At 37.7% G+C, this 20249-nt stretch overlaps 2 protein-coding genes across 13 annotated transcripts in view; both read right to left on the reverse strand.

The window, feature by feature from the left end:
• The window catches only part of HMGN3 (high mobility group nucleosomal binding domain 3), a 1231743-nt gene that overhangs the window by 538636 nt on the left and 672858 nt on the right, over positions 1-20249 (reverse strand). The gene's annotated exons all lie outside the window — the stretch shown is intronic.
• On the reverse strand, positions 9019-9584 carry LOC126953910 (protein S100-A11-like). The gene has a single exon (XM_050789669.1). The coding sequence runs from the start codon at positions 9503-9505 to the stop codon at positions 9188-9190; it is 318 nt and encodes a 105-aa protein (XP_050645626.1). The 5' UTR covers positions 9506-9584; the 3' UTR covers positions 9019-9187.

Consider the following 20249-nt stretch of genomic DNA (forward strand, 5'->3'; position numbering starts at 1 on the left):
CAAAGATGCTAAATGCTTCCCAAAGTAAATATCTCTGTGATAAGCTTATTATGGAATGCGGTGTAACATAGAACTGTCTGGACTCTGTATGGGGAAATGTGTTCATGCGAAAACCTGGTGATCTGCATTATAACCTCTAACAATAATCCAATTGAAAATGCCAAAGTGCATTTTCACCAAGCAAGGACTTCTTCCTTTACATCTTTTATGTATCCTAGCAAGAGACTTATTAATATTTTTGAATGGAGAAGGGATAGTAGACCAGCACACAGAACCACATGATGGAATTTTCTATCTCCGTAGTAGCACCTCCCTCAATAGCTCTTAAATTCCTCGTATAATGTAGATTTAAATGTCAGCAAAGTAAGCGTTAGTTGCACATGTACTTGATCAGGTGCGAAAGAGTGCTTTTATATATTTTTTTCTCGTTGAATATTTCCTTATATTTCTCCTTCCTTGCCTGCTTACAAAACTAACAAAGAGATAGGATTTTCTCTAATCTGGCTTTGACAATGTAATGGAATGCCTTGTGTACATTGTCCCTTTTTTTAACACTTATCAAACAGCACCGTTCCTTGCATTGGGACTCTCTGAAACAGCCATTGTGTCATTTATGGCTTGGCTGTCTTTCTAGTGCTGCCGAGTATTTTCTGTTGCACTTGGCTGAGATTGTATACATGCAGTAAAATCACTGAACTGAGGAAGAGCTGCCTGCCTGCTGCTCCCGCAAGGCAAACAGCATTCAGAAGGGCAACTCACCACGGATTCGATAACATTTCAGTCACACTGTGACGGTGCATACAGGTTTAATCAACTTCACCACAGACATAATTCATGGTGGATCCCTTTTGTTTCACTTATAATCAGAATGAATACACACAGGAAGCTCATTTAGCCCCCACCATTCCTCATCGGCTGCCGTGATAAACATTGATTGTATTTTCCAGGGTCAGAAATGATGAAATCAATATGTAACATGGCAAGTTGTATTTGCCCATACTCCTTCATTCAAATTCCCTGACAAATTTTAAACCTTTTACATTGCATTTATTTTACGGATTAAGTTTGTGAGCTTATAGATTTAAATGTCAGCAAAGTAAGAGTTAGTTGCACATGAAACTGACTACATTAAATTTTAAAGTGAAAGTAGGTATTATTAAACCCCACACATAGAAGTATTAAAATATTTTATTGTTATGATCCACTAACTCATTCATTGATTAATTTGTTGATCATTCCTTTGTCATATATTAAGGTAGCACTTTGTATATTTCAGAGCTTGAAAGTAAAAGGTTAGGTATTAATCTGTTTGTGTTACTATAACAAAATACCTGAGACTGTGTAATTTATAAACAACAGAAGTTTATTTTCTGATAGTTCTGGAGGATGGGAAGTCCAAGATCAAGACATCAGCATTAGGGGACAAATACTGTGTCCTCACATGGTGGAGGAGCAAAAGAGCAAAGGGGCCTAACTTAGTTGTCTTCAGCCCTTTTGTAAAGCACTAATCCGTGCATGAGGTAGAGCTCTCATGACTTAATCACTTCCCCAAAGGCCCCCCTTCTTAATACCCCCACAATGGGGACTATGTTTCAATGTGAATTTTGGAGACACATTCAAACTATTGACATACAAAGGTGCCTTCAAATTGTAAAACTTCTTAAAAATGTTATCTTGGCCGGGCGCGGTGGCTCAAGCCTGTAATCCCAGCACTTTGGGAGGCCGAGACGGGCGGATCACGAGGTCAGGAGATCGAGACCATCCTGGCTAACACAGTGAAACCCCGTCTCTACTAAAAATACAAAAAACTAGCCGGGCGTGGTGGCGGGTGCCTGTAGTCCCAGCTACTCGGGAGGCTGAGGCCGGAGAATGGCGTAAACCCGGTAGGCGGAGCTTGCAGTGAGCTGAGATCCGGCCACTGCACTCCAGCCTGGGCGGCAGAGCGAGACTCCGTCTCAAAAAAAAAAAAAAAAAAAAAAAAGCGAAACTCCGTCTCAAAAAAAAAAAAAAAAAAAAAAAAGTTATCTTAAAAAGTACTTTTTTGTTTCATTTTATCCATTCATTCACAAAATGTAAGGTACTTACTGTGTGTGGCCCAAGACCTGTGCTAAGAACTGTGTGGATTTAAATAAGGACTAGCCTCCATTCTCTAGGAGCTCACAGTTCAGTGGAAAAGAAAGAGACACATAAAAAGAAGAGAACTGGCAAAGAAGTCACAGATTAGGTTATCTCATCCACAGGAACCTCACAGGTGGTCTGCTCCACGGACCCGATGGAGCAGGCAGAAATCAGAGAGAAGAGAAATGCCAGCTCTGAAATGGCTCAACGTATTTTAGAAATGATGAAAAATTATAGTGCTGGGAACAGGAATAATAAGAAAAGCTACCAGAAAAATGAGAGGAGGAACCAAAATGTAAAAGGCTATCTATACCATGCTATGGTGCCTAGAATTCATTCAGTCATAGAAAACCATTGGCAATTAAATAACTGCATGTCTAATAAATTTTTTTTCACACTGTATTATATTTTATTGTGTTACTTAATACAGTTTATTTTATGGTAAAATTAATTACAGTAATGATAAGTCAGTGGTGCTTCACTAGACCCTATTGATTTCCAAAGGTCTTATTCTGCTCTTGAACCTCTCTGTGAATGCTTTTAGTTCTTTAAAATGTTATAAGAACAGTTTAAGACTCAGAAGACATGGGTCCAATTGGCCTTCAATAGCTTTGTAACCTTACATAGGCTAACTGATTTCTGTAAGATCTGGTCCCCTGTCTGTCAAATAGGTATAATGATTCCATACTTCCCAACGAGCTCACGGGGTTGTGGTAAACATTAGGTTAAATATTGTGCACGAATTACTTTTAAGACAGTGGAACATGACACATGAGAAAGGTATTATTATCATCGTCATTATTATTTTTATTTGAGAAATTGAGGTCAACCTGAATTACTTGGCAATTAGTCATCAGAAACAATTTTCTTCCCTGCAGCACCAGATATGTAATAGCTAATTTACAAACATGTAGTACAAATTTCTTTATTTAAACCTCAATTTTTTGATAATTGATGGAAATGTCTTTAGGTGAATTGCCTGAAAATAAGTCAAAAAGAGAAGGCACATAGACTACTCTGGTTTGAAGAGCCCCCAGGGTCATGCAGTGTGTTATCTGCACAACCATACACAATGCCTTTGCCAACACAAGAGTTTGATAAGAATAAGAAGGGAATAATTGAAAAGCACAGATTTTGAAGAGATTTCAGCTCAGAATTCTGCAGAATTCAAAGATATAGGCTGCTCTGTCTATGGAGTAGCCATTCTTTATTCCTTCACTTAATAAATTTACTTTCACTAAAAAAGAAAACGAAAAAAGGGAGAAAGATATAATTCGTTGGCCCCAAAGCACACTCAGATCATGATAAATACACACTCCCAGATCTACCACTAATTGACTGTGCACACTGATCAAGATACTTCAACTCTTGGTGCTCTTGTTTCCCTATCTAGTACATGAAAATATTAACAATGCTTACTTATGAGGGTTGTCGTAAAGTAGAAGTGAGTTAAAATTTGTACTCAACATATGGTACAGAGTAGGCACTTGAAACATGTTAGCTATTATTACAAAAGAATGCCAATTACACAGCATATTTGTCACAGGCAACAATGAATGACAGAGGGTAATACATTAATATCTTTAAAGTACTAAAGGAACAAACATTTCCAGTCCAGAATTTTATTAAGCCCAGATAAATTATAAATGAAAGAAACTATCATCAGAATGAACAGGCCACCTACCAAATGGGAGAAAATTTTGCAATCTATTCATCTGACAAAGGGCTAATATCCAGCATCTACAAAGAACTTAGATTTATAAGAAAAAAACAAACAACCCCATCAAAAAGTAGGCAAAAGATATGAACAGACACTTCTCAAAAGAAGACATTTATGCAGCCAACAAACATATGAAAAAAGGTTCATCATCACTGGTCATTAGATAAGTGAAAATCAAAACCTCAATGAGATACCATCTCATGCCAGTTAGAATGGTAAACATTGAAAAGTCAGGAAACAACAGATGCTGGAGAGGATGTGGAGAAATAGGAACACTTTTGCACTGTTGGCGGGAGTGTAAATTAGTTCAATCATTGTGGAAGACAGTTTGGCAATTCCTCAAGGATCTAGAAGCAGAAATACCATTTGACCCAGCCATCCCATTACTGGGTATATACCCAAAGGATTATAAATCATGCTGCTATAAAGACACATGCACACGTATGTTTATTGCAGCACTATTCACAATAGCAAAGACTTGGAATCAACCCTAATGTCCATCAGTGACAGATTGGATTAAGAAAATGTGGCACATATACACCATGGAATACTATGCAACCATAAAAAAGGATGAGTTTGTGTCCTTTGTAGGCACATGGATGCAGCTGGAAACCATCTTTCTCAGCAAACTATCGCAAGAACAGAAAACCAAACACCACATGTTCTCACTCATAAGCAGGAGTTGAACAATGAGAACACATGGAAACAGGGAGGGGCGCATCACACACCAGGGCCTGTTGAGGGTGGGGGGCTAGCATTAGGGGAGGATAGCATTAGGAGAAGTACCTAATGTAGATGACTGGTTGATGGTGCAGCAAACCATCATGTCATGTGTATACCTATGTAACAAAACTGCACGTTTGGCACAAGTACCCCAAAACTTAAAGTATAATTAAATAAAAAAATAAAAAAATAAAAAATCCAAAAACAATTTCTTAATTGTAAAAGTGCCTGACAAATAAAGATGGAAAATTATAGCTCAAAATAAATAAATAAATAAATAAATGTTTTACATCACCGAATTGTAAAGAAAAAAAAAGGATATTTTTCATACCAAATCCTAAAATGTTTACAATTCACTAACCCATACTAAAAGATTATTAAAGGATGAACTGTGCAAAAAGAAACAAATTCAAAAGGGCTGAGTTAAAAGAAACAAAATTCATCATAAAACAAGTCTTAATTAGCTATTGACTATACAGGTTCTCCTAATTTTTGTGTTAACAAAATGTAAAAATTAAAATCAGGTGAAAATAGCAGGCGAGTTGCTCAATGACTAGCTAAAACATGCTGAGGCCTATGTCCTACACGGGAAGGTTAAAATACTGAAAAACCTTAAACATTCTTAGAAAAGTATATAGCTAAATATTTATATTTAAAAATTAAGAGTAGTACACTATCCCCCACTGCTAAATTTGACTGGCTACAAAAATATGGGTAATTTGTAATGCATAACATTACAGGGGAAAACTTAAAGAAAGAAAATAAAGGCAAGCAGAAAATACAAAATAAGACGGTAGAAATAAGACATTATTGTTTGCAGTAGTATAAATCAGTAAACAATATAACAATTGCCGACAGGAGAATGGATAAATGTTTGTACAGTTGTTCGATGGTAAACAATAAAGCAGGTGATGTGAATGAACAAGAGGAGCAGGTGTCAGTGGGCTACAGTTGAAGGAAAAAGAAAGTTCCAAAATATACATATGGTATGGTAATATTTATCTAAATTTCTAAAGTATAAAACCACAGGAAGGAAAGGGGAACTGAGATTGGCCAAACCTAACAAATTTGTCAAAAGTTAATATTTTCATCTGTTGGTGATTTGTTGTCATGATTTCTTAGACTTTTCCAATTGTTTTGTGAAAAATATTATATATGTTTATTTGACATGCTTATTTTTTCTGATTTATTTAAAATTTTAAATTCTTTAAAAATATTTAAAAATTTTTTTTTTTTTTTTTTTTTGAGACGGAGTCTCGCTCTGTCACCCTGTCGCCCAGGCTGGAGTGCAGTGGCCAGATCTCAGCTCACTGCAAGCTCCGCCTCCCGGGTTCACGCCATTCTCCTGCCTCAGCCTCCCGAGTAGCTGGGACCACAGGCGCCGCCACCTCGCCCGGCTAATTTTTTGTGTTTTTAGTAGAGACGGGGTTTCGCCGTGTTAGCCAGGATGGTCTCGATCTCCTGACCTTGTGATCCGCCCGTCTCGGCCTCCCAAAGTGCTGGGATTACAGGCTTGAGCCACCGCGCCCGGCCTAAAATTTTTAATGAATACACAACAGTTGTACATATTTGGAAGGTACTTGTGATATTTTGATATAGTATATGATGTGTACTGATCAAATATGAATAATTGTATATCTATCAGCTAAATATTTATCATTTCTTTGTGTTGGGAGCATTTCCAATCTTCTAGCTATTTTGAAATATACAATAAATTATTGTTAACTATAATCTCTCTATTGTGCTATTGAATAGAACTTATTCATTCTATCTAAATGTATTTTTGTATCCATTAATCAATCTCTCATCATCCTCTGATGCCCCTTCCCAGCATCTGGTAAACATTCTTCTACTGTTTACCTCCATGAGATCAATTTTATCTCTCAAATATGAGTGAGAACATGCAACATTTGTCTTTCTATGATTGGTTTGTTTCCTTTAACTTAATGTCCTCTAGATTCAACCATGTTGCTGCAAGTGACAAGATTTTATTCTTTCTTATGGCTGAATCATATTCCATTGCATATATGTACTACACTTTCTTTATTCATTTGTCCAATAATGAACACTTAGGTTGATTTCATATCTTGGCTATCATGAATAGTGCTGCAATAAACATGGGAGTGTGGATATCTCTTCTATATACTGATGTCCTTTCTTTTGAATATTTACTAAAAACTGAGATTGCTGGATCATATGGTAGTTCTATTTTTAGTTTTTTTGAGGAAGTTTCATACTCTTTTCTATAGTGGCTGTATTAATTTACATTCCACTCACAGTGTACAAGCATTCCTCTTTCTCTGCAGCCTTGTTAGCGTTTATTTTGTCTTTTCCATAATAGCCATTTTAACTAAGGTGAAATTATAACTTATTGTGGTTTTGATTTGCATTTCCCTGTAGATCATTTTTTTTTCACATATTTTTTGGCCATTAGTATGCCTTCTTTTGAGAAATGTCTATTCAGATCTTTTGCCTATTCTTCAATTGGATTATTTGTTCGTTTGCTATTGAATTGAGTTCACTATATAGCCTGGTTATTAATGCCTTGTCAAATGGATGGTTTGCAAATATTTATTCCCATTCTATAGGTTGTCTCTTTACTTCATTGATTGTTTCCTTTGTTGTGCAGAAGCTTTTTAGCTTGATTTAATCCATTTGTCAATTTTTGCTTTGGTTACCTGTGTCTGTTGTTCCCCTCTTTGTGTTCATGTGTTCTCCTTGTTTAGCTCCCACCTATAAGTGAGAACACGTGGTATTTGGTGTTCTGTTCCTGCATTAGTTTGCTAAGGATTATGGCCTACAGCTCCATCCACGTTGCTACAAAGGACATGATCTCATTCTTTTTTATGACTGCATAGTATTCCATAGTGTGTATGTAAGAAAAGTTTTAGAGACTTTGTCCCACGAACCCATTTAGCAAACAAGAAAATCAAATCCAATAAATTAAGTAAATTATCAAAGGTCACATAACCAGTAAATGGTAGTTTCAGAATTAAAGTGCATCTCTCTTGATTTATACTTTTAACTGTTGGGAATTTGGAGTATGATCCATTGTGCATTTTTAAGAAGTTTCAGAAATGTGGGTAATGGGAAAGCAAGATGTGCACACATAGTTCGGTTCTTCTGCTTTCTCCCCTGGTGTGTTCTTTCATATCTTTCACGTCATAAGAAAACCAATACAGTTGAAAAATCAGATAAATACTGAATCTTTGGTAGTTCTAAGTGATCAGATTATCTGAGAGAATCAAAAACTCATATAATACAAGATTTTTATTTTTAATAATCTGGCATTTTCTCATTGAACTGTTTCATTATAGCCTAATATAGAAATCAAACACAAAAAGAAAATAAGGATTTCTCAGGTTATAGGTACGATGATTAAGTGCCAGATTAAGAGCATAATTTCAGTAGGGCATAGAGGCTGACATAACAGGGCATCATAAACAGAAACAGAACACAGTTTCCAAATAAGGAGAAAAAAGATTACTTTCAATTTTTAGTGTAATATAAAAATCTTAAAGACTAGCCTTAAAAATAAGCAGTGTGAACTTCTGGTGCTGGCCAAGATTGAGTAAGCCCAATATAGACCATCCCTCACTGATAACTAAAATCTGGACAAAATATAAAAAGTAACTACTTGAGGACTTTGAAAAGTAAACCATAGCACATAGATTGGGAAGGAATGTCAAAACTTGAAGCACAACCCAAAACAGTCTTGAGTTTTCTGTATTTCTTTTTCTCCTTAATCTCCCAGCTTTGACCTGAAGGTAAGCCAATGCTGGGAACTGCACAGTGGGTGTAGACAGCAAAAATTACAAGAGAAACTGCCTCTTTCTAGCCAAAAGACTGGGGAAGGGATGCAGCTGGAATATTGGGGATCCCCTTTTGCAATACAATAGACTGAATGTTTGTTCCCCCCACAATATTCACATGTTGACATCCTAACCTGTAAGGTGATGATATCAGGAGGTGGGGTCTTTGGGGGATGATTAGGTCATGGAAATGGAGCCCTCATAATGAGGATTAGTGTTCTTATAAAAGAGGCCCCAGTTAGGCACAGTAGTACCCCTGTAATCTCAGTTGCTCAGGAGGCTGAGGCAGGAGGATGGCTTGACCCCAGGAATTTGAGTTCAGTCTGGGCAACATAGTAAGACTCTGTCTCTAAAAAAAAGTAAATAAAGAGTCCCAAGAGAGCTGCCTTGCTCCTTTCACTGTTAGAGCATGCAGTGGGAAGTCTACAGTGGGCAGCTCAGAAAAGGGCCCTCACCAGAGCCTGATCATGTTGGCACCTGTATCTTGGAATTCTGGCCTCCAGAACTATGAGAAACAAATTTCTATTGTTTTTAAGCCATGCAGCCTATGGAAATTTATTATAAGGTCCTGAGCAGACTAAGACATCCTTCCCTGTATTAGTCTGTTTTCATGCTTCTGATAAAGACATACCCGAGACTGGGCAATTTTTTTTTTCATGTTTAAAAAAAGTGACATTGTTTTATTACTATTGGCAGGTGGGGCCTGCATGAGGTGGTTGGTATGCTGGGCTCAGGGGATGTGTGGGCTATGGAGATGATGACGGAAAGGCTGGAAGGAAAGGGGATGCGTTTGAAGGCCAGGCCCAGGGGGTCCTCAGATCCGCTTCTGGGAAGGGACAGCCTTGAGGAAGGAGTCATGGCAAGCCATAGCTAGGCCACCAATCAGATTCAGAAATTCTGAGAAATCTAGCTGTCCATCACTGTTGGTATCCAGTCTCTTCATTATGCGGACAAGGACACCGGGATCCTTCTGGTTCTTTGTGAAGGCAGCTAGTTCTGTATTTATGAAGCTTAGGAACTCCGTCTTGGAGAGAGTGTAGTTATAACCATCCTTTCCAGCATACTTCTGGAAAACAGCAATCAGGGACTCGATGCACCGCTCAGTTTCTGTAGGGCTGGAGACTTTTGCCATGTTGGAGCTGAGCGAGGCGCGGGAGGCTGTGGCTGGGAGCGGCGCTGAGAGCTCTGTGCGCGCGGCGTGTGGGTCTGGAACGGAGACTGGGCAATTTAAAAAAGAAAGAGGTTTGATTGAACTTACAGTTCCACATGGCTGGGGAAGTCTTGCAATCATGGTAAAAGGCAAGGAGGAGCAAGTCACATCTTCCATGGATGGAAGCAGGCAAAGAGAGCGAGCTTGTGCAGGGGAACTTCTCTTTTTAAAACTACCAGATCTCGTGAGACTTATTCACTATCATGAGAACAGCACAGGAAAGACCTGCTCCCATGATTCAATTATCTCCCACTAGGTCCCTCCCACAACACGTGGGAGTTCAAGATCAGATTTGTGTGGGGACACAGCCAAACCGTATCATTCCCCCTCCCTTTTTTCCCTCTCCCTTAAGGCCAACCTGACCCAGGAAGATGCCCTGCTGTAGCAGTGGTGGCAGCCCTGGCATGAGCATCTAAAAGTCCAGAGAAAACTTGTCTTACTAGTCAGAGGAATCAGCAAAAGGAATTCATATGGTTGTTCTCTCTTCCTCTCATCAATTCACTCCAAGGGCAACCACAAATGTATAGTATTGCATGACATCCCAGGTAGCTAAAACTGTAAGAGAAGGGAAACTAACTATGATCTATCCTCACTGCTCAAGTCCTAGACTGACCCTTTAGTCGTTCACATACATAGGGTTTGAAAACTGAATGTGAGAACCACCACCCACAAGTGGTAAAACAGAGCTGTTGTCTGATCCTAGCAACACTACCTAATTTGAAGATTTACTGTAAAATAACAGAAATCAAGATAGTGTGATGTTTGCAAAATGTAGATCCATGGCAAGAATAGACATCTCAGAAATAGATTCACTGAAATGTGGTCAACTGATTTTTAGCAATTATGCAAAGACAAAGAAAGAATAGTAGAGGAAGAACAGTCTTTTCAGTTGGAATAATTGCACCGCAATATGCAAAAAAGGACCTGGATGTTATACAGCTCATATAAAAATTAACCCAGATGGATTATAAACCCAAATATAAAATATAAAAATATAAAACTTTCAGAAGAAAACATAGGAGAAAATCTTTGTGACCTCAGGTTGGAGAAAGAGATCTCAGATATGACTCCAAAAGCATTACTCTAAAGGAAGAAATTCATCAATATAACTTCATCAAAAGTTAAAAACTTTTTCCCTGCAAAAGAATAAAACTACTTTTTAAATTCTGCTTGCAATGGACTGAATGTGTGTATCCTCTACAAGTTCATATGTTGAAATTCTATCCCACAAGGTATTGAGAGGTAGAATTGGTGGAAGGTACCATTAAAAGAATAAAAAGACAAGCTACAAACTGAGAGAAAATATATAAAATCACATATATGACAAATAATTTGTATCCAGAATATTGTTTTAAATCTTAATAGTCAACAAAAGCAAATAATCCAATAAAAAATGGGCAAAAGATTTGAATAGACACTTCACCAAAAAAAGGTAGATTGATAGACACCTGAAAAAAATGCTTAACATAATTATTCATTAGGGAAATCCAAATTCAAATTAAAAACGTGAGATACTATTATACTCCTATTTGAAAGGCAAAAAATTTTTAAGAAACAAACTAATGCTAACAAATACTATCTAGCATAAGACGTAAGTAGAATTGTTATATATTGCCGCTGGGCATGAAAAATGGCACAGCCACTCTGGAAAATAGATCGTCATTTTCTTTTTAAAAAATTTCTCTGAATGCTTTTTTTTATTTTTGAAACTTGAATTAACATTGGGAACAGATTACTATGAAAAGTATACGTGAAAATATTGCATCCTGTGAACTCATTCTTTTTTGCCTATTTTATTCTTATGAAATAGTTATGCTGAATTAGTGGTATTTATGACTAAAAAACATTAGTCTTTAAACAGAAGATTAATTTGACACATAACTTGCTTACTCATCGTCTAGTCATGTTTCTGCAAGGACATGATCTCATTCTTTTTATGGTTGCATTGTATTCCATGGTGTATATGTATCAAATTTTCTTTATCCAGTCTACCATTGATGGGCATCCAGACTGATTCCTTGTCTTTGCTATTGCAAATAGTGCAGCGATGAACACACACATGCACGGGTCTTTATGGTAGAATGACGTATACCTCTTTGGTTATATATCCAGTAATGGGATTGCTGGATCAAGTGGTAGTTCTATTTTAAGTTCTTTAAGAAATCTCCAGACTGCTTTCTACAGTGGCAGAACTAATTTACATTCCCACCAGCCATGTATGTGTTCCCTTTTCCCCACAACCTTGCCAGCACCTGTTATTTTTGGACTTTTTAATAATAGCCATTCTGACTGGTGTAAGATGGCATCTCATTTCGCTTTTGATTTGCATTTCCCTAATGATTAATGACTTTGAGCATTTTTTATAAGCTTGTTGACCACATGAATGTCTTTTTTGAGGAGTGTTTGTTCATGTCCTTTGCCCATTTTTAAATGGGGTGATTTGTTTTTTGTTTGTTGATTTGTTTAATTTCCTTATAGAGTCTAGATATTAGACCTTTGTTGGATACATAGTTTGCAAATAATCAATCTTTCTCTGGAGGTTGTCTGTTTATTCTATTGATAGTTCTTTTTTTGTGCAGAAGCTCTTTAGTTTAATTAGGTCTCACTTGTCAATTTTCGTTTTTGTTGCAATTGTTTTTGGAGTCTTCATCATAAAGTCTTTGTCCAGACCAGTGTCCAAAATGGTATTTTCTAGGTCTTCTTTTAGGGTTTTATAAGCCCTGGAAGAATGATACTATACCTAGAAGCCTAGAAGACTATGGGGTTTTCTTTTCTTTTCTTTTCTTTTCTTTCTTTATCGGGGGAAACCCCATCCCTGATATTTATCATGGGTTCTTTTCTATTTCCCTAAGCATCTCAGCTGGTTTGAGAAATAAAGGGAAAGAGTACAAGAAAGAAATTTTAAAGCTGGGTGCCCCAGGGAGACATCACACATCATCAGGTTCCGTGATGTTCTCTGAGTCGTAAAACCAGCAAGTTTTTATTAGCAATTTTCAAAAGGGGAAGGAGTGCATGAATAGGGTGTGGGTCACAGAGATCACATACTTCACAAGTTAATAAAATATCACAAAGCAAGTGGAGGCAGGGCGAGATCACAGGACCACAGGATGGGGCGAAATTAAAATTGCTAATGAAGTTTCAGGCATGCATTGTCATTGATAACATCTTATCAGGAGACAGGATTTGAGAGCAGACAACCTGCCTGACCAAAATTTATTAGGTGGGAATTTCCTCGTCCTAATAAGCCCGGGAGCACTACAGGAGACCGGGGCTTATTTCATCCCTTGGGCTTCCACTGTAAAAGGCGGCCGCCTCAAGGGGGCTGTCTATAGAACCACCCTCAGGGCGCATTCTCTTTCTCAGGGATGTTCCTTGCTGAGAAAAAGAATTCAGTGATATTTCTCCTATTTGCTTTTGAAAGAAGAGAAATATGACTCTGTTCCACCTGGCTCACTTGCAGTCAGAGTCCAAGGCCATCTCCCTTGTTCCCTGAAGATTGCTGTTATCCTGTTCTTTTTTCAAGGTGCCCAGATTTTATATTATTCAAACACACATGCTCTAGAAACAATTTGTACAGTTAACACAATCATCACAGGGTCCTGACGTGACATTCATCCTCCTCAGCTTATGAAGATGATGGGATTAAGAGATTAAAGACAGGCATAGGAAATCACAAGAGTATTGACTGGGGAAGTGATAAGTGTACACAAAATTTTCACAATTTATGTTCAGAGATTGCAGTAAAGACAGGTGTAAGAAATTATAAAAGTATTAATTTGGGGAACTAATAAATGTCCATAAAATCTTCACAATTTATGTTCTTCTGCCATGGCTTCAGCCAGTCTCTCTGTTCAGGGTACCTGACTTCTCGCAACATTTCTTTTTTTTTTTTTCAGACTGAGTCTTACTCTGTCACCTAGGCTGGAGTGCAGTGGCAATCTTGGCTCACTGCAACCTCTGCCTTTCAGTTTCAAGTGATTCTCCTGCCTCTGTCTCCTGAGTAGCTGGGATTACAGGCATGTACCAGTAGAGACAGGGTTTCACTATGTTGGTCAGGCTGGTCTTGAACTCCTGACCTCATGATCCACCTGCCTCGACCTCCCAAAGTGTTGGGATTACAGGTGTGAACCACCAGGCCTGGCCTTCTTTTTTCTTTTTTTATTTTACTTTAAGTTCTGGAATACATGTGCAGAACGTGCAGGTTTGTTACATAGATATACATCTGCCATGGTGGTTTGCTGCACCTATCAATCCATCATCTAGGTTTTAAGCCCCGCATACATTAGGTATTTGTCCTAATGCTCTCCCTCGTCTTAACTATGGGGTTTTCTAGGTATAGTATCATATCATCTGCAAAGAGAGATAGTTTGACTTCCTCTTTTCCTATCTGGATGCCTTTTTTTCCTTTCTCTTACCTGATTGCTCTGGCTAGGACTTCCAGTACTATGTCGAATAGGAGTAGTGAGAGTGGGCATCCTTGTTCTGGTTCTCAGTGTTCTCAGATTTTGCCCATTCAGTGTGATGTTGGCTGTGGGTTTGTCAAAGACAGCGCTCGTTATTTTGAGGCATTTACCTTCATTGCCTAGTTTACTGAAGGTTTTTAACATGAAGGGCTGTTGTATTTTATTGAAAGCCTTTTCTGTGTCTAATGAGATGATCATGTGGATTTTTGTTTTTAGTTATAGTTATGCTATGAATCACATTCAATTTGCATATGTTGAACCAACCTTGCATCCCAGTAATAAAGCCTTCTTGATCATGGTGGGTTAGCTTTTGATGGGCTGCTGGATTCAGTTTTCTAGTATTTTGTTGAGAATTTTTCAATCTATATTCATCAGGGATATTGGTCTGAAGTTTTCTTTTGTGTGTGTGTCTCTGCCAAGTTTTGGTATCAGAATGATTCTGGCCTCGTAGAATGAGTTAGGACAGATTCCCTCCTCCTCAATTTGTTGGAATAGCTTCAGTATGATTGGTACCAGCTCTTCTTTATACATCTGGTGGAATTTGGCTGTGAATCTGTCTGGTCCAAGGCTTTTTCTGGTTGGCAGGTTTTTATTACTGATTCAATTTTAGAACTCATTATTGGTCTGTTCAGGGGTTCAATTTCTTCCCAGTTCAATCTTGGGAGGTTGTATGTTTCCAGTAACTCATCCATTTTTTCTAGGTTTTCTAGTTTGTGTGCATAGAGGTGTTCATAGTAGTTCCTGAGTTTTTTTTTTTTTAAATATTTCTATGGGATCAGTGGTAATGTCTGCTTTTTCATTTGTCTTTATTTGGATATTCTTTTTTTCTTTAATAATCTAGCTAGTAGTCTATCAATCTTATTTATTCTTTCAAAAAATAAAGTTTTGGTTTAATTGATCCTTTGTATGGTTTTTCTTACCTCCATTTCATTCAGTTCAGCTCTGATTTTGGTTATTTCTTTTCTTCTGCTAGCTTTGGGATTGGTTTGCTTTTGGTTTTCAAGTTCCTTTAGGTGTGATATTAGATTGTTAATTTGAGATCTTTCTGACTTTTTGATGTGGGCATTTAGCATGATAAACTTTCCTCAACATTGCTTTAGCTGTGTCCCAGACATTCTGGTATGTGGCACTTTTATTTTCATTAGTTTCAAAGAATTTCTTGATATTTGTCTTAATTTCATTGTTTACCCAAAAGCCATTCAGGAGCAGATTGTTTAATTTCCATTTATTTGTATGGTTTTGAGAGATCTTGCTACGGATTTCTATTTTTATTGTGCTTGTTGTCTGAGAGAGTGCTTGGTATGTTTTCAGTGTCAGTCTGAAGGCTCTAGGGGGTAGGAGTTGGGGGGATCGCCTGCGTCTAGGATTGCAACGGCTCATGGCAGAAGTGTGGGTCCCAGGGCATCTCACTCACTCACCATTTTTCCATGGTGGGGACCCGCCCTTGGCTCCATGCCAATCCTTGGTGGGCAGCTGTCCTGCCTTGCTCCTCCCTATTTTCTGTGGGTCACATTGTTTCCTTGATGCATCCCAATGTGTCCTCCGGGATGATCCAGTTGAAGAGCTAGTGTTTACTGGCCACTCTATCTTTTCTCTGTGAGAGTGGCACACACTAGCTGCTTTTAGACAACCATCTTGGCACCTCCCCCACCCCCATAATTTTCTTATAAAGCTAAAAAAGCAACAAGCAACTATGCAGCCCAGTAATCCTACTCCTAGGTATTTTACCCAAGAGAAATGAAACATACTTATACAAAAATGTGTACACAAATGTTGACAGCAGTTTGTCTTAATCTTGTCTGTGCTCCTATAATGAAATGCCTGTGATCGGGGAAATTTATAAAGAACATGTTTTTTTTTGAGGCAGGATCTCACTCTGTCACCCAGGATGGAGTTCAGTGGCATGATCTTGGCTCACTGCAGCCTCAAACTCCCATGCTCAAGCAATCCTCCATCTCAGTTTCCTGAGTAGTTGGTACCATAAGTGACGCTACCACACCTGGCAAGAATAGAAATTTATTTCTCATAGTTCTGGAGGCGGAGAAGCCCAAGATCAAGGTTCCAGTAGGTTTAGTGTCTGGCAAGGACCCAGCCTCTCTGCTTTCAAGATGTCACCTTATTGATGTATCCTCCAGAGGTGACAAATGCTCTGTCCTCACCTGGTGGAAGACCAGAGGAGCAAAAGGGCTGAACCCTATATAAAACCTCTTTAATAAGGGCCTAAATTCCATTCATGTGGGAGGATCCCTCATGACCTAATCACCTCCTAAAGGTCCCACCACTTAATATTATTATATTGGTAATTAAGTTTCAACATATAAATTTTGAGGGACACATTCAGACTATGACACAGTTTTACTTATAATCACCCCAAATTGGAAACAATCAGAATGCCTTTCACCCGTTGAATGGATAAATACACTATGATATATCTACATAATGGAATATTACTCAGTCATCTGAAGGAACAAACTATTAATACAGGCAAGATTGATGACCCTCAAATGTATGATGCTAAAGTAGGTGTCAGCAAGCTCTTTGGTTTGCAGGCCAAATGCAGCAACACCCATTCATTTATGCATTGTCTATGGCTGTTTTCATGCTACAATGGCAGAGTTGAATAGTTGCAAGAGACTATATGGCCTACAAAGATGAAAATAAATATTACTTGGCCCTTTACAGAGAAAGTTTGCCAATCCCTTTGCTAAGTGAACAGAGCCAGATACAAAAGGATATATTCTCTATGGTTGCATCTATATAACAATCTGGAAAAGGCAAAACTATTGGGATGGAGAACAGGTTATTTATTCCCAGTGACTGAGCTTGGGATCAGGGATTGGTTGTAAAGGGGTAGGTAGCACAAGGGTATTTTGGGGTATGATGAAACTGTTGTATATCTTGATTATGGTGGTCCTTACACATCTCTGTGCATTTTCAAAGCTAACAGAGCAGATATAATGGCACATCAAAAAAAAAATGTCTTCCTGTATGTGAACAAAAGACTAAACTTAAAAAGTAAGTGCTGTAAAATGACGCATATATTCGTGTGGACATTTTGGCTGCAAGTTGCAGAAACTGAAACGATTTTTAAGCAGGAAAACAAAAGAGATGATTCATTGCTTAGGGAGCTGGAGATGATACTGTGGTAGATGACAAATCTAAAGAAAGGGTTTCAGGAACCAGGGCTGAGAGGCGACACCTGGAGATCACTGGGGCCAGGATTCTTTCTCTTCACCTGCCCTCAAGTCTTACGTGCATTGTTACTCTCTCCTACTGTTCTCCTTATGGCAGGGGACTGATCCTCTGGCAATTTTGCAGCCCAGCTGAAAAAAAATAACTTTTTTCTTGAGTGTTCATTTATCAATCCAGGGAAGAATGGTGATTGGCCTAGCTGGGTAACAGACTCATACCTAACCCCATCTCTGTGGCCAAAGGACCAGGGTCTATTTTGAGAAGAAGGGGATTAGAAAACCTGTTGAATGGACAAAATCCAGTAGTAGCCTCAGTTGATGTCATGAGGCATAAAGTAATAAAATTAACACAACTAGTATTTTATTTCAAGTTTACATCTATTTATAGTTTCACCGTTGATTTCTTATCCTAGGCAAGCATTGATCTGAAAGACAGGTTTAAGAAATTTTAAAAAGTTTTGAGGCACTCAACCCAAATGGTTTGTGACTTGTAGAAAAGGGAGCTACTCTTCATTAAATGTGAAAATATTTATCTCAGGTTCCAGTGTATTTCATTAAAGTACTGATATTTTAAGAAATGGCCGGAAGGAAATGACTTAATAACTGTTGGGATAGCCCAAATTAAAAACACTTATTATGTAGATCAAGACCATACTGTATCCCCTTTATGATTTAACTGTTTTCCTTGGAAGTATCAGTCCTTCCACATTTTGGGATTCTTTTTTAAAATATCAAATTTAGATATCCTTTTGTTAAAAGAGAAAGATACATAATTTTAAAGATTTTCTGAGGAAACCATTAACCATGATGATTGTATTCAGTTTACTAATTTTCCTGCCTCTGTGTTAGTGAACTGGAACCAATATTCTCTTTAAATGGTGAGCAGACATACAAAAACCTTAAGTTTCTCTTTTCGTGCAGTATATGGTATAACAAAATTCATAAGCTGCCTTCCAAATCAAAAGACACATAAGTTTCTTTATCTTGTTTTTCTCTTTCCGTTTCTGCAATGCTATTGCAAGGGCTCCACCTGAAGGGGTTGGCATACCCAGAGAAAATCAAATACACGCTGATCTCAAGTCCCTAAATTAGCAGCCAGTAGCAGGAGGAAAAGAGAAAAATAAAAGCTGGCTTCCATTTGCCCAGCCTTCTGGTTCATCGACCAGGGAACCAGCATCGGCTGCTCATTTGCAGGGCTGCACTGATGACTTCTCCCCAGGAGGGAACCACAAAGAGAATCACTTGCCCTCAAACACTCATATTTCTGTCCTAGGGAAGCAAAAGCAGATGAAGAAATTGGAATATGACTTGCCTGAGAGCAACTTTGAACAATTTTAGAGAGAATTTATGTCATGTAGTCTCAAGTTTTAAAATCTAATTTAATAAATGTACATCTTTACAAAATAACACTGTGCATATTGGCACCATTTCTATCCATTTCAACTGGAAATGAAAGCTGAGTTTTCCATTACTACAAATCCTGTCGATATTGTGGCAGCTGGAAAGAAGAGTGAATTTCTCGTATTATTTTCCTCTGTGCATTAAAGTTATATTATTACATATTTTTAAATTATCTACCACTCTATTTTAAAACTACAAGTTGAAGTAACGTAAGATACTTAAAACTAAAGCTGAGAATTGAAGAAGTTCTTTTTAGGGAAAGTTTTGAAATTATCTCATTAAACCCAAATCACTGCTTTCACATTTAGCAATGCCTACCTGGTACAACAGAAGAAGCGATTGAATAAAGGACCTCCTGGTCATTTTAAATTGTGTGGTGGTATGAGGAGCTGATCAAAATTTTTCCTGTTTTCCAGAATTGGAGACAAAAACCAATTCTGAGAACAAAAGGTACTCAGTACCTCTGCATTCTAATACAAAAAATGAATAGAAGGGTGTCTATGGTTTCTTGACTTATCAATAGGTCTAAGGGTTTGTTGATCTCTCCTGCTAGCGCCAGACCTCCATTTAAACCTCAGATTCCCTGATTAAAATAAGAAAGCCCAGAGGGATGAGGGACAGGCTGGGAGGGAGGCAAATTTGGGAGGGAAGGCTAAGGAGGAGGGATCTCAAGTATTGGCACACCCAGTGCTCACCCAGGGCATCTGACACCCAGAATCAACCATTTTTTCGTGCCCCACTCCTCTACATGACAAAATTACTTCAGTAAATAGGAAATTAATACATTTTCAATCTTAGTTTAATCTGCTTATGCCCCTTTAAGCTGAATTTTTCTATTACATAGTTTTCTAATTTGCTTGGGTTTCTCACAGTTCAATTTTCTATCCTTCTGATTCTGTGGACAAAGAACATTTATAGATTACTATCATATAATTTATAATATATGATGTTGTGTGACTTTGTTCCAGTAGAAAAGTCAAAGAGGCATTGATATTACCCAGTCATTCTTTAGTAACTAGAATGAGAATATAAACAATTAGAATGTCTACATAAACAAATTCTTATAAAATATTCAAACGACATTTTTGCATCTGGAAAAGCACTATGATGATCACAAACTGAAATAAGTAATAATAATCGGCAGAAAAGCAATGTAAACAGTGAGAACTGTTGTATTGACTTTTGTAAATGTGATCATGATGATACAACAGAAGAATTGATTGAATAACGGACCTCCTGGTCATTCTAAATTGTAAACTATTACAGAAAAAAAGAAAAAGTAGTAGTTTAATATATTTTAATTACATTAATGAGATTTTTGAAAAAAGGGAAAAATGTATGCCTTAATATTGACCTGTCACAGTAATGAATAACATTACAGTTTCTAGTTTCAAGACTAGAAACTGTCTTGTCTATCTTTCCTCCTGGATGATCCAAGAACATTTTTTATTAGTTTTAATTTCAAAGCCTTTTTTTCCACATAAAACAACACATGTGAATTTCCCTGCAAATAGTAGGGAAAGGTCTTAAGCTTAAGTTCGGCAGAGATTCAAAAAAATCCCATGTCATGATAATCCAGAAATTTCAATACTGAGAATGTCATTTTTTCTT

The sequence above is a fragment of the Macaca thibetana genome, chromosome 4, assembly GCF_024542745.1.
Source record: "Macaca thibetana thibetana isolate TM-01 chromosome 4, ASM2454274v1, whole genome shotgun sequence".
NCBI classification, from domain to species: Eukaryota; Metazoa; Chordata; class Mammalia; order Primates; family Cercopithecidae; genus Macaca; species Macaca thibetana.